Source organism: Bos taurus, chromosome 2, assembly GCF_002263795.3.
Source record: "Bos taurus isolate L1 Dominette 01449 registration number 42190680 breed Hereford chromosome 2, ARS-UCD2.0, whole genome shotgun sequence".
NCBI classification, from domain to species: domain Eukaryota; kingdom Metazoa; phylum Chordata; class Mammalia; order Artiodactyla; family Bovidae; genus Bos; species Bos taurus.
The window spans coordinates 122,571,914-122,586,945 of record NC_037329.1 but is presented as its reverse complement, the minus strand read 5'-3'; the positions used below and the strand labels follow the sequence as shown (position 1 = coordinate 122,586,945).

The 15,032-nt window shown below is 38.3% G+C and overlaps 1 protein-coding gene across 26 annotated transcripts in view; it reads right to left on the bottom strand.

Annotated features, from left to right (window-relative positions):
* PUM1 (pumilio RNA binding family member 1) overlaps positions 1-15,032 on the bottom strand; it is a 125,988-nt gene that overhangs the window by 67,041 nt on the left and 43,915 nt on the right. For 16 of the 26 annotated variants that reach the window (XM_005202941.5, XM_005202944.5, XM_059875456.1 and 13 more), the window contains exons 4-5: positions 3,085-3,193; positions 1,937-2,115 (exon numbers count right to left, since the gene is read on the bottom strand). The exons of 6 other annotated variants lie outside the window; for them this stretch is intronic. In XM_005202941.5, the coding sequence (XP_005202998.1) occupies positions 1,937-2,115; positions 3,085-3,193 (288 nt within the window). The remainder of the gene's footprint in view (positions 1-1,936; positions 2,116-3,084; positions 3,194-15,032) is intronic. 4 more of the 26 variants (XM_005202943.5, XM_024975979.2, XM_024976033.2 and 1 more) reach the window with 2 other exon arrangements.

Below are 15,032 nucleotides of genomic sequence, written 5' to 3'. Positions count from 1 at the left end.
AGGAGATGTGGGTTCAATCCCTGAGTCGGAAAGACTCCCTGGAGAAGGAAATGGCAACCCACGCCAGTACTCTTGCCTGGAAAATCCCAAGGACAGAGAAGCCTAGTGGGCTACAGTCCATGGGGTTGAAGAAGAGTCAGATCCAACTTACCAACTAAACCACAACATAGGCAGAAGTTAGAAGGCAGCACTTCCTCTGAGCAAAGTGTGAGAGGTAAGAAAAAGAGGTGAGCTGGGGATAAGCTGAAAGAAGAGAAGAAGTAACACTCTTCTTCCCATGAGACAACATGCAAATGATCATTTTGCCTGATCCCATTCCTCACATCCAAATGGTAGATCTTATTCTTCCCAAAAAGCCTCTTGGGAAGGTTCAAATACAAGCAGTATTTTCCAATCTGACCTATGAGCCACGGAACCTGTGTCTCTGCAGGGTCAAAAGACCGAGAAGTTAATCAGGTCAACTTTGGAACAGCTAGTATGCAAGAATCAAGACAAAAGCCCCAGTTTGGTCCCTTGCTCTTCCCAAATGTTATTATAAAAATGAATGATCCTGTTCTGGCTTAATTCCTCAAACCAAACTTCTAGGTGTAGAGCTGGGAGAAATTCAAACCAGCCTCTTAAATAAGCTCATTTCACTCCCCCTGCCCCACTCTTTTTTTTTTTTTCGGTAGAATCAAAAGCTCCAGCCACATGTCAAGTATCAATGTCCATTGAAGCACTACCTTTGACATGAGGAGAATAAAGTTAACTCCAGGTGGATTCTGGTTACCTTGGATGCCACCTGTTAACTGACGACCAAGTCAACAACCATTCATTTAGTGTCCACTAACATGTTAAAGAACTGAACTTGACCCTGAGAAAGCTGCACCAAATATGCACTGCTGCTGACACTAGTTTCAAGTGGAACTGGGAAAATAGAACCAAGCCTCGGATACCTAGCAACAGATGTCTAATGATAAAAATACTAACAATAAATGCTACTAAGATAATAGAATGCAAGACATTATAAAGGTAAAATTATTAGTATGACTTAAGGGAAAGAAGGTCTCTTAAAATGATTGCCAATAGAAGTATTAGCCCAAAAAGACTTCAGGGAGACAGTGCTTTGAAAAGGTACAAAACATGTTTGAGTCAAGAGAAAAGTAAGGAAGAAAGAGTTAGGGTGCCTTTTGTGATCTTCCTAGCTATGACTTGGAATATAAAACCAGTCAAAGAACACAAAATGAGGAAGATTCAAACAGAAATGCATCTTAAGACTTTTAGATCTATAAAGTCAATGGTATAAGAAAGAACTAGTCTTGAGAAAGGCTATCGAAGATGCTTGAGGAAGACTACCTAAGACTTAAAAAGGGAAGAGGCTACAGAGATGCTGCTTTGCCTAGAATTTAGCATCAGAGAAGTCAATGGTGATGAATCTGAAAAAATGTGCAACACAGAATTAACAGAACTTCTGATTTCCTGATAGACTGGGTACGAGAAGCAAAGTTATTCAAAGAGGGCCAATGATCATTTCATAATTAAAGCTTAGCTAGCAAAAACAAGAATGAACCCACATTATCCGATCCATTTTAAGGACCCTTAGGTATTGGCAAATCACTGCTCTCAGATCTGTTCCCTATTGACATCCGCTTTCAGCTTTGTGTTAATTCCTTCTCTTTTTGTGTGTTTTCTGGAGGACCAATGAACTGAGACCTAGATTTCAGTTGTTACCTCACATTACTATAAATGAGTCCCAAAAAAACATCATTTCTCTATTTTTAAAAAGTTTAGTCATATCTCCTGCTGTGTTTGCTGAGATCTAATTGCAATAGAAGTGTTCTTAAAAACTCTGCCATTAGTGCTGTGAATATCTAAGGAAACTAAACAGGCATGTTTTTCTTTAGGGGTAAGGGGAAAGAGAGAGAGAGATAGGAACAAGTTCCTCAAGCCAACTTACAAATCCTCCTTTTCTTAGACAGGAATCGCCCGGGGATGAGCTCAATACATACTCCACCATGCTAACGCCTAGTCCCCCACTCTCCGACCGTGGGGACAGTACAGAATTGACCTCACTGTTCACATGGAAACTCTGACCAGGTCTTCTCTGCACCATGATTGGCTGGGAAACTGAATGATCTACAAAAAAGATACACAAGCATGATACAGTGCAGCCAGAGGCTCAAACAAATTACGAGCGATGTCTCATGGATAAACCAATGACTGGGAATCAGGAAACCTGTCATGGTAAATTGAGCCAAAATGTCCTACTGTGTTTTCCCTAAGTATAATATTCTACATAAGCTAATGAAACAGAACACACCCTTCATATATCCAGGAGAGCAATACAGTAGTTCACATAACTGGTTTATCTAGCTGAGTGGACAAATTAATGTTTACCCCTTTCAAGTAGCAGAATTCCTTTTTAATATATTTTATTGGTGATGTCACTAAAAGGAAATGTGATTTTACTGCCCTTTTTAAAATAACAACATAATCTGATCTTTTCTGATGACCACTGTCATCTGAGGTTCCATTCTTACATTGCGCTGCAACACAGCACACCAGCTTTTGAATGTTCTGACTCCTTCCTCCCCATCATCTGTCATTTCTTTCTGCTGTCAGTGTGGCTGCCTCTTCAAGTTCTCCCCATCTCTCTCTTCAGGGGTAGTCAGTCAGAAATCCATCCATGCCCAGTGACTTATTTGGCCCCAACCACATTTTTAGATAGATCACCCCATACACAGTACACAGGGGCAATGGGAGGAGAAAGAAACATGAACTTCAAATGGCAGGCATGGATTTTCTAATTCCAAGTATGCTGACAGCAGTACAGAACAAGAAGTTGTAGCTGAAATTACAGTCATTTCAACTAAGACCATTCCCCTGTGGCTAGCACTTCAGCAAAAATATTGAAGATTTGATTTTGCATTAATTATGTTTTAATAAATTACATCATATAAGCTCCTTCACGGCAATTATACTACAGGACAGGACACTGCTTGACATGCTTATGTCACTGATGTAAAATTCATGACTTGCCAATTGCTGAGGAAAGGAGCTCTAAGACAGGCATAAATCACAGTACAGATGCTAGATCTAGATTACCTGATGTTCCCCAGGCACTGTCTCGCCATTGATCACCCAGGAATATTCCTTTTGGTCCATCTTTGCTGGATTCATCTGTTTCCCAAAACTTTTTACCTGGCAAGAGCTGCTGCAAATTAAAAATAATAGATGCTTTTAAAGAATTCATAAAGGATGAAAGTACAGCAGTCAACACTTTCTTTTAGACAAGGGTACTGAAGATGCTCACGTGCCCTGAAGGTCTTTAATTACAGTGTTCTGACTCTGCAGACTGTCCTCAGAGCACTGCTTTATCTTTGGTAAAAGTCACAAAGAGGCCTAATGCAAGCAGGGCTACAGATCAACCCATCACAATAGAGGCTCAGCTTAAACATCTGGAATTATTCACTTAATCTATGCCAAGATTTTTAAGGGGGGAAGGAGGGGGACTCATATTAGACTTATCAGCTAATTGCTCACTAAGAAGATTCTTACTGAAAAAGAAAAGTACCTACAACTATTGAAAAGGCTACTTCTGCCTACATTTACACTAACTGACCCTACAAAGTTACTCAAGCTTGGGCATTAACTCAGACACCAGCTATGGAACAAGAGAGGCAAAATTTACCTCCTTCATACACAGAGATTCTGTTTAAGCAAAACATTTTCAATACCACAAAGAAAAAATTAAAACAAACAAAAATCAACAACAACAAAAAAAACACTTCCTAACCACAACATTAACCTATTCCAAGATTTTGGAAAGACAGATCAGTTATTCCCCCATTACTGAAAGGGAAATTAAAATCTCCTAACCTCAGTTAATCTTAAGAATACTTAGTAATGCCATTAAAGTGACTTCACAAAACATTTCATACTTCCTAGAAATGCAGGCATCACTAGCTTTAAATTAGCTTTAACCAAAGAAATGCCAACCACCCTTCAAGCAAAACACAGTACAGTTCTGCACAAGATCAAAGCATTAGTGACCCAAGCTACAAAGTAAATTTCCATTACTATCCCATTATTCTTCATCAGCTTTACTCACTAATAAAATGTCCTTCTTATTTAGTCTATGTTTTCACTTCAGCTGCTACTGGTCAGACAAGAAACTCAGAAGTTTGAGATAATACTTCACCATTGCTTTTGAGCATAAAACAACACACCTGAAGAGTTGAATTTCTCAGAGGAAGAGAATAGAAAAGCAGAGAGTACAAAACATTTGCTCTCCTCCTTGATGATTAAGGTTTACTTTTCCTATGTATAACCTATAACCCAATGATAAGGAGAAACAGCTCAACTCTGCTCTCACTAAAATGCATCTCAGCTTTCCAATCCAATTTCTGGGTTTCTCAGCATCAATTTATTTGAGTTCTATGAAACTATATGGTAGACATGGGTTACTACCTGAACCAAAGCAGTTTCCCACTTATTTTTCAGGCCCTAACACTGTTTCCTGGTCCAACAAGGTCATGAAAAAAAGACCTATTTTGGTCTGACATTTAATTGCACAGAGGCACTGGTTTACTTGATGATGAGCAGTTATAAGCAGTCAATTCCTAGTGTGCCTCTAGGGTTCATTCTCTCAAAGAAACAAGGACACAGCTAGTCTGTTAATTTGAAAGACAATGAGGACAGGTGGGAGCAAGAGCCTAGACCATAGCTAAGCAATGGAGTCAGGAAGCCCTAGACTAAACAACTTCAATGTGTCCTAGGACAAAATGCAGGACTGCCCTGGGCCTCATTTTCTTTATACTAATGAAGGAGATATTTTTCAGGATGCTGTGATGATTAGAGATATTGTAGATATGCACCTAACACAATGTCCACCACAAAGGAGGTTCTTAATAAATGTATTCAGTGGCATTACACCAAGGCAAAACAGCTGTAAACCACAGAAGGGACAGTGAAAATTAACATGCACTACCCATGCACAACTCAAGAATTCTTGTTTTTAAACTTCTTTTTCTTCTCTTAATTTCAAAAATGCCCTCTCATAAGACTACAAATAGAAACAGAATTTCTTTCCCTGTTGGTTAGATCTTTCTAACCCTATTAGATCTTTCTCCTGTATTTTGTACGAAGTGTGAGCAAACAAGAGTTTGCATCAACTTCTCTGTGCACCAAAAGAACGTCAGCACAAGGGACACTTCATCAGTCGGTTAACTTTAGTCTCACATATTGGAAAGAGAGCAAAGGTGATGAAATACATTCATTACACTGCTCATCCCTCTTGACACAAATTTGGAAACCTTTACTCAAAACTCAAGCTTCTCCCAGCACCGGCCTCCATGTGCAAACATAGTCTTTCCGTAATTTGTCAAACTGCTTACTGAAAGCAGCAGCCCTGAACTCAAGGCTTCAAACATGACTTCTAAGACCCTGCCTTCTTTCACTGCAGCTTGCCAGGTTGTTATAACATGCAAAGCCAGTAAAAGCAGGTCCACATAAAGTGAGCCACTTTCAGGTCAACTTCTCTCAGAAGGAAACAATAATACAAGAAACATGTAGAAAGGTACTAAAAATCGGAGACTGTATTTCAAAGTGGTAACAGATGCAACAAATCTCAAAGGGATATAGTTGCCCCTTGGTATTCATGCAGGATTGGTTCCAGGAGCCTCCTTGGATACTGAAATTCTCAAATGCTCAAGTCCTTTATATAAAATGATGTAGTACAATGCACACAATGTGTACATATTAAAAAATTCAAGACTCCAGTCAGATACTAAGAGGAAATGGTGTCTCCCACCACGAACAGTATCTACAAATATAAATCCTGAAGACGTGCTAGGAGCAGTCCCAAAAGTACTAAAACCCCGTACGATCTGGCAAAGTAGCCAAGAAGATCAATTAACTTATTACTAATAAAAATGGCAGGGAATGAAAAGGAAAGTCTGTAAGAGATAAAGAAAAAGAAAGCAGCAGAGGAAGGCAATAACAAGTCAATTCTCCTAAAGTCTCTGCCTCTAGGTAATCAGTCCCTCATGTGACTCCCCCTCTTCCTTTTGACTGTGGGCTGAACCTAGTGACTTGCTCCTAAGCAACAATACAAAGCAAAAATGATGGGAGTGTTGCTTTCAAGACTTAAGATACTGACTTCTATCTTGTTTCTGCTCCTCTCTCACCCTTGCTCCTTCTCAATTTAATAAAACTAGCTGCTATATCGTGAGCTGCCCAATAGACAGACACATATGGCAAGGAACCAAGAGAGGTCACTGGACATCAATTCGTTAGGAACCGAGGTCCTCAGTCTAACAACCAGCAAGAAGCTTAATCCTGATATCAATCACGTGAGTGAGCTTGGAAGCAGTTCCTTTCCCAGTTGGGACTTTGAGATGACTGTAGCCCCAGCTGGGACTGAAATCTTGACTACAGCTTGTCAGGGACCCTGAAATAGAGAATCTTGCAAAGTCATGACTAGGATCCTATTTTGAGCCACTAAATTTTGGGGTAATTTAGTAAGCAGCAATAGGTAACTAATATAGCTGTGAATAATACACAAGGGTTTTCTTACATTTAAAATATCTTTAAGATTTTGTTTTCAAGAAGCAAGTCTTGTTCTACTTCTAATATTTTTTGATTTTGAAAAAATTTGTTTCACTTTGTCTTATAGCCCTTCTGTAATAAAAAGAAAAAATTACTGTTTTTAATTCTGCAAAATTAAATGGACTTAGATACGTTAAGCTTACTGAGAATTAGTAGCAATCACAAAACCAGGAGTCATCTAAAGCAAAGACACTGTTGGAACCTGATCATACTAAAAGGAGCTGTAATCTACTGAATATAAAACAAGGTGATGATGAGTATCCAATTATTTCAAATTAAGATTCAAGCCCTCTAAAGGTTAACATCATCCATAAGTAAGTGAAGTCGCTCAGTCACATCCAACTCTTTGCGACCCCATGAACTGTAGCCCACCAGGCTCCTCCATCCATGGAATTTTCTAGGCAAGAGTACTGGAGTGGATTGCCATTTCCTTCTCCAGGGGATCTTCCCGATCCGGGGATCAAACCTGGGCCTTCCACACTGCGGGCAGATGCTTTACCGTCTGAGCCACCAGGGAATCCCCAACATCATCCATGGCACAGGCCAAAGCATCCAGGTTCGCCAACCTGCAAACCTTCACTTCTTGCTGCCATCATTCAGTCACTAAGTTGTATCCTTTGAGGCCTCATGGATTGAAGCATGCCAGGTTGTCCTCCACTATCTCCCAGTTTGCTCAGATTTATATCCATTGAGTTTAATTCATGTCCATTAAAACTTCACATAAGCCACACCTAAATTCAATTACCAAACATTGAAATGCAACTAGTCTATGAAAAAGATGGTTACTGCTTACCCCATCAAGAACTTGAAAATAAAGACTGCTCTCTGACAGGAACAAAGAACAGATCACAGCAGAAGTTTACAGAATTCAATTTAAAGAAAGATTAAGCAGTAAGAGGATTAAAAGATTTGACAATTCTAAAGGAAGATAAGGGAATTAGGAATTGGTCCAACAAAAGAAAAGTAGAGCCAGGGAGTCAGATGAAGAAGGCAGTCTTGTCCAGTACCCAAGTTGAGGGAGAGCCAATAGGACGCACAAACAAGTCTGTCCTTATAAAAGCAAGTAGTGCATCAGACGAGACAGCAGTGTGGGTACAGTAGCCACTAAAAACTTCCAAGTTCCCTGGCTCAGACTCTGCTTACCAAGCAAACTTCTTAAGAGAACTTTGTTTCCGCCTACAGCCAAACATGCTGATCCACTTGAGAATTGCTCTCTCTTTATAAATTAGTAAACAGCATTTTAGTTTTCATATACTCATCTCTTGCAGTTCTAGTTAGTACAGGTCAGTTCTATAATCCAATCAGCTCTAAATTAGTACATCCCCTTTAAGACACACAAATTGAGAACCAGGGCTTGGGAGGCCCTACCATCTGACAACAGCAATACCACAGGCCTTGTACTCTTCCTTGTACTGTCCCATTATGTAGGATTCCTAACTGCCCCTCCAATAGTATCTGCTCTTCAGTCTTAAGAAGAAAAGCACATACACTCTTTAATCCCAGCTTGAACTACAGGTTTGTAAAAGAAAAGACTTAAGAAGAGTAAAGAAATCAGTAAGCTTATTCATGCGGCTTCTCAAGAAGAAAGTAGAAACCAAGCACCACTGGTTTATAAGCAATGTCAGGCACTTGGGAAACCTCTATAAATTTTGTTTGGAAACACTTTAAAAAAAAAAAAAAAGACAATACACAAAGACACACTTGCATAATCGACCATCACATTAACCCCTACCAACAGCCCTTTAAACAAAAGTGTTCTAAAAGGCTAAGAACATCAAAAACCTCCAGGCTTCTTATTTTAAGAAGTAATATAGTGGGTAAAGCACACACAACTACTCTGAAATCATTTTTAAAACCAGACAAATAAAAATGGCTTCATGTTCCAACTGTGTTGAATTTATTCATCTAGGTCTCAGTTTTGTCACTGATAAAATGAACTGTTACAAACATTGAATGTTATAGCATGGAACAAGGCAAAACTCAAGAGTAACCAGTCAAAGAGTTAGCTGTTAATATTATTTAATAACAAAATAGTAACTAATAGACTTCACACTACTAATGGCAAAGCCAGTGAGATGCCCCTGTGTATACAACTCACAAATGTGAGCACATCATCACCCAGCCCACTTCAGTGTAAATCCTGTAAAATTAAGAGCCCTAACAAAAACACTGCAAGAACCATGATTACAGCTTTGCAGAAACTAAGAAGCAAGCTGATTATTAAGGACTGGATGTGTTTGACCATACCACCACTAATACCTGAACAGAGGGAAACTCCATTAAGTATGCTGTACTCAAGAGAAATAAAATAGGTAACTACTTACACACTACGGTACACAGAGCTCTCTCTCAAAGCAGAAATTTGGCTTCTTAAAGAGTACAGGCTGCTACAGCCCCAAAGGCATGACCAGGTTTGATCATCTCATGTGGCAATGCAAACTTCCCACACAAGCTTAGTTTCACTGGAATGTAGCCAATACAGGAATCAAATACCTCATATTTTAACTAGCTGGTAAGATATAGCCCCCTCCAAAATTGTTTAATCTCTTGGTAAATATTCTCATTACATTAAAAGAATTTGACATCAACTCAGAGAAAAGGACCACTCAGCACTGATGGCAGTAAAGAAGTACTGTTGGTAAACCAATAGCTCTGACTGTGATAACTGTAATTTTCAGAAAACCATTCTCAAAAATATTAATGCCCTAAGGGGCTTCCTGGCCCTCCATACCAAGAGGGTTGTTGGGAAATGTAGTGAGATAGTTCATAATACTTTATATTATACACATAAAGCTTTATTACTGAAGTTTTAACACAAAATGGTTTACATATAACAGAATAAATCAATATCCTTTACAAGGCATAAAGAAAAAGCCTTGTACATACCTCCATTCACTGTCAGGACCATTCTTTTGGAAAGGATTGTACATTAGGAGTCGTGTTCACCTCCTACATTGTTGGTGGAAATGTAAATTGTTGCAGCCACTATGGAAAACAATATGGAGCTTTCTTTAAAAACTAGAGCTGCCATATGACCCAGCAATTCCACTCCTGGGCATATATCCAAACAAAACGGGGCATAATCCAAAAAGATAATGCACCCCTATGTTCATAAGCACCACTATCTACAACAGCCAAGTCATGGAAACAACCGAAATGTCCATAAAGAAGCTGTGATATATACATTCAATGAAAAGAGTAAAATACGACTACCTGCAGCAACACAGATGGGCCTAGAGATAACCATACTAAATGAAGTCAGAAAAAGAAAGATAAATACCATATACGTTATCATTTACATGTGGAATCCAAATACGGTAAAAATGAACTATCTATCAAACTGCAGACTTACTGATATGGAGAACAGATGTGTGGTTGCCAAGAATTGAGGCGAAGGTGGGAAAGTAATGAGTTGGGAGTTTGGGATCAGCAGATGCAAACTGTTATAATCACAGGATGGGTAAACAACAAGGTCCTACCGTATAGCACAGGGAACTATATTCAATATCCTGTGATAAACTATAATGGAAAAGAACACGAAAAAGAGTATGGGTACATGTGCGAACGAATCAGTTTGCTGTTCAGCAGAAATTAACACACAACACTGTAAATCAACTACACTTCAATAAAATTTTTTAAAATAAAAAATTTAAAAGCTAGGTTAAAAAAAAGTCATGTTCATTCCTGAGTTTATCAACATTAAATAATTCAAAGGGGCGGGGGGAAGCTTCACATTCAAAGAATAAAAGCAAAAAAGCTGGGAGCAAATTAAATGTTCAGTAAGGTACAGCTGTATCCAACAATGTACGCTCACCCAAAATAGCTGTCATGATTATATGTAGTATTTATAAAATCACATTAAATTTTAAAAGCAAAATACAAAATCATACATGTAAAGATTGCTTCTCTTCATGGACCCTTCCCTTTTGGATCAAGATTGGAAAGAAAAATAAAAGCTGAAATAGGTATTTGTTGATGTAGTGGGATTATGGATGACTTGTTATAATATACATTTTTATTATGATTTAGAACTGATTTTTAATAAAAACTGAGATAGTGGTACAGAATTCACTACAAATAAGGCATTTTCTCTTAGCAGATACATTTCGCTACAACATAATTTCAAAGTGACCAAAGTTAGTGGGAATTTTAAAAGAGCTCAGACCACATGCTTCAAATATTTTTAAGCCAGCAGATAGTAACTTTCAGTCCACTTTAAAAACTGTAGCTTAAATAAAGAAAGTTGAAAATGTTCAATGGTTTAATCACAGGTTTAATCTTTGGTTTTAAAAAAAACAAAGAATATGGTGGTTTTGCTTTCAAGTTTAAGGAATATGATCCTCTAAATTCTCACTTCTCACTTATATATCTACTAATTAAAGAAGTGTCCTGCATCAGTTACTCAATACTTCTATGCGAAGATTATTTTTAAATGTTTATGAACATTTTTACAGTTTCATTTTATTCAAGTCATAAAAAATTGTTGAAAAATCAATGTTTGCTATAACTTTTTCTCACATTTTACTACTAGGCAGCATCATAATCTGACATCTAGCAATTACTACTTAAAAGTTTTAGCCTATATGGCAAGATGACTACTAGTGAAAACAAATTTCCATATTAATGGTCTCATAGGTAACATCTTTTGGTTAAAATCTAGTATATTCCTTTTAAGAAAAAAAAGTTTAATTTTTTGCATAATTATAACTGCAGTATATAAAATTAACAGATTTTTAAAAAATATTTTTCCAGGGTTATTAAACTCTTATCACAATACGCACTGCTAATAGTTGTATCTAATGTCCTTTAATAACACCTCCACAACTAATGATGAAGTTACACAAATCACTTAGGCCTGGCCAATATGTGGTAATTTGATCTCTCTCCTATCCAGAAAACCAGTACTGCTTTTCTGACTACTGAAAAAAAACAAAAGGTTTGGCATCTGAAGTACTTACAGATTTCAAAAAGTAAACTATTAGTTGAACTTACACTGAAATGCACAAACCACAGAAGCCACTACTGGAAGTAACAAAAATAGTAAAATAAATAAATAACAAGAAGTCTTTGCCTTGAAGGAAAGATTACAAACCTACCAGGAATCAAAGTGATACACTTACAAAGCATTTCAAAGTAAGCACACTAACTTAGTGCGATGCAGACTGTTAAACTCCACAACCTACAGAGATGAAGAAAGAACAGTACCTGGCACAGAATGGTCAAGGAACGCCTTAAGGAGGGAGAAGTAGAAAGCGGAAAGGGCTTTCCGAAAGAGCAAAGGTAGAATTGAAAGCAAGTGGGGCAGGTTGCTGTCGTTCAGTAGCTAAGCTGTGTCTGACTCTGTGTGACCCCATGAATCACAGCATGCCAGGCTTCTCTGTCCTGATGCCCACCAATAAAAAAGAAACCTGGCCACCAACTAGAGGAGCAGTAAGGAGAGGGTGACAAAAGAACAACTGGTCTAGCTGCCAGTGAGGCTCAGTGGAGCACTGAGGAGCTGGGCTCTAATCCAACAGGCAGCAACAGAAAATAAAACCATAAAAATTCACTTTAAAAGATTAACTTAACATCCCTTTATTAAATGGAGTGAGGGAAAGCAAACAGATGCTGGGAAGCCAAGCAAAAAGGTGACTTCAGTAATCTCGCCATAAAATGATAAAAGAAGGGATCTGTGGAAGTGGGAGCAGGGAAGGTAATACAAACTGCTGCTTAAATGCTTCGCTCAGCTTTCAAGGCATTTTAAATTATTTTAATTTCTAAACAGAAGATTCATAGCCCATTATGATGATCAAGAATGAAGTCACTAAGTATACATAAATAAGCCAGTCTACCACTGAAGTTGTCTTAATCAGGAACCTATTCCACAGAGTCAGTTGAGTGCAAAGACCAGAAGACAACAGGATCCAATTATGTAAGAATATGGTGTCACAAGCTTAAAGCTACAACTCCAAAGTGTAAAGTTTTAAGGCTGTCCTGAGGATTCACTGTGAGTTGCTGGGAACAATAAGGGCAAAAAGAGCCATTAACTAAAGATAATAAGAATTTGCTAGGTTTGAAATTTTAGGACCACCACAAAATAGACCAAATTGCAAACAGTTCTTCAATTGAGGACAATTGTTAACTGGACAACTGTTAAATGTACTCTGGGGACTTCCCTGGCTGTCCAGGGGTTAAGACTCAGGGACCACCCCACAGCTGGGTCAAAAAAAAAAAAAATACAGTCTTCAACGAAGCACAAAGTTTTCCCAATGTTCTTTACCACACAAAAAATACAACCACTGTTAACAACTTTATCCTTGAAACTAAACACACAAAAGACATTGGCTGCTCTCATAAAGCATGCCCTTTAAAAAAAAAATCAGAGATACTGTTAGTACCTCAAGCACCATAATATTTTGTGGTAAATTTACCTGGGGCAAGTTCCACACTAAATCTTTCTCCACTGCACATCCCTTCCTGAAGCCACTGAAAATAAAGTTTTCTTTATACTGTCTCACTTCAAGTTACTGGAATAGAGCCAAAAGAAACTTTTCTCTGATTAACTTCACAAACAGTAAATTATGTTCAGAAAATGAAAAAATGCCCAAGGTGAACAAAGAACTTCCAGATGCTCAAGATGGATTTAGAAAAGGCAGAGGAACCAGAGATCAAATTACCAACATGCACTGGATCATATAAAAAGCAAGAGAGTTCCAGAAAAACATCTACTTCTGCTTTATTGACTATGACAGAGCCTTTGACTGTGTGGATCACAAGAAACTCTGGAAAATCCTGAAAGAGATGGGAATACCAGACCACCTGATCTGCCTCCTGTGAAATCTGTATGCAAGTCAAGAAGCTACAGTTAGAACCAGACATTGAACAACGGATGAGTTCCAAATTGGGAAAGGAGTATGTCAAGGCTGTATATTGTCACCCTGCTTATTTAACTTATATGCAGAGTACATCATGTGAAATGCTAGGCTGGATGAAGCACAAGCTGGAATCAAGATTGCCGGGAGAAATATCAATAACCTTAGATATGCAGACGACACCACCCTTATGGCAGAAAGCAAAGAGGAACTAAATATCCTCTTGATGAAACTGAAAGAGGAGAGTGAAAAAGCTGGCTTAAGACTCAACATTCAAAAAATGAAGATCATGGAATCTGGTCCCATCACTTCATGGCAAATACATGGGTAAACAATGGGAACAGTGAGAGACTTTATTCTGCAGATGGTGACTGCAACCATGAAATTAAGACGCTTGGCTCCTTGGAAGAAAAGCTATGACAAACCTAGACAGCATATTAAAAAACAGAAACATTACTTTGCCGACAAAGGTCCATCTAGTCAAAGCTATGGTTTTTCCATAGTCATGTATGGATGTTAAGAGTTGGACCATAAAGAAAGCTGAGTGCCAAAAAATTGATGCTTTTGAACTGTGGTGTGAGAGAAGACTCTTGGGAGTCCCTTGGACAGCAAGGAGATCAAACCTAAGTCAATCTTAAAGGAAAGAAGTCCTGAATATTCATTGGAAGGACTGACGCTGAAGCTGAAGCTCCAATACTTTGGCCAACTGATGCGAAGAACTGACTCACTAGAAAAAACCCTGATGCTGGGAAAGACTGAGGGCAGGAGGAGAGGGGGACAACAGAGAATGAGATGGTTGGATGGCATCACTGACTCGATGGACATGAGTTTGAGCAAGCTCTGGGAGTTGGTGCTGGACAGGGAAGCCTAGTGTGCTGCAGTCCATGGGGTTGCAGAGTCAGACACAACTGAGCGACTGAACTGAATTGAACCAGGTTTTTCTGCACAATATAAGGAAAAGCATGTAAGGAAACAGAAGACAATGTTATTACCCTGGCCACCTTTAAGTTACCTATAAATAAAGTCATTTGTTTTTATCTAAGTATAAATTACATGGTTTGATCTAAATAATTATATAAATGATTACTTGCAATAGTACCTGGGAGCCCAGTGCACAAAAGATAAGCTTCCAGGTCACTTAGGAAATCTGTAATGTGCATGAATAAAACCATGAAAACATCTAGTTTGCTTCATGACCTAATCCCCTCGTATTCCACAAGCAGGAAGCAAACAGCTCAATTAAAACAGGATAGAATCCTCTTCCTCAAGATGGGACCAAACACTCAGTTTGGGACCCACAACTAAGATGGGACCCACACAACCAGTCATCCTCGGGCTAATTTTAACTATTAAATTGACAAGAGAAGTGTCTCAGTATGCCAGTTATGGACAAGTTCTCTCTTTTATATGTTCCAAGAAAATGTCATAGATGTGCATGTAACAGAAAATAAACTATTTCTTCTATACATTTTGCTAAAATGAGGATCACAGAATGCATTAATCAATTAGGTGACAATGAATTAATTTTCGTCTTCTGGGTCCTCATCAGCAAAATAAAAGTAAACAAGAAAGAATTATACACAACATAGTTTA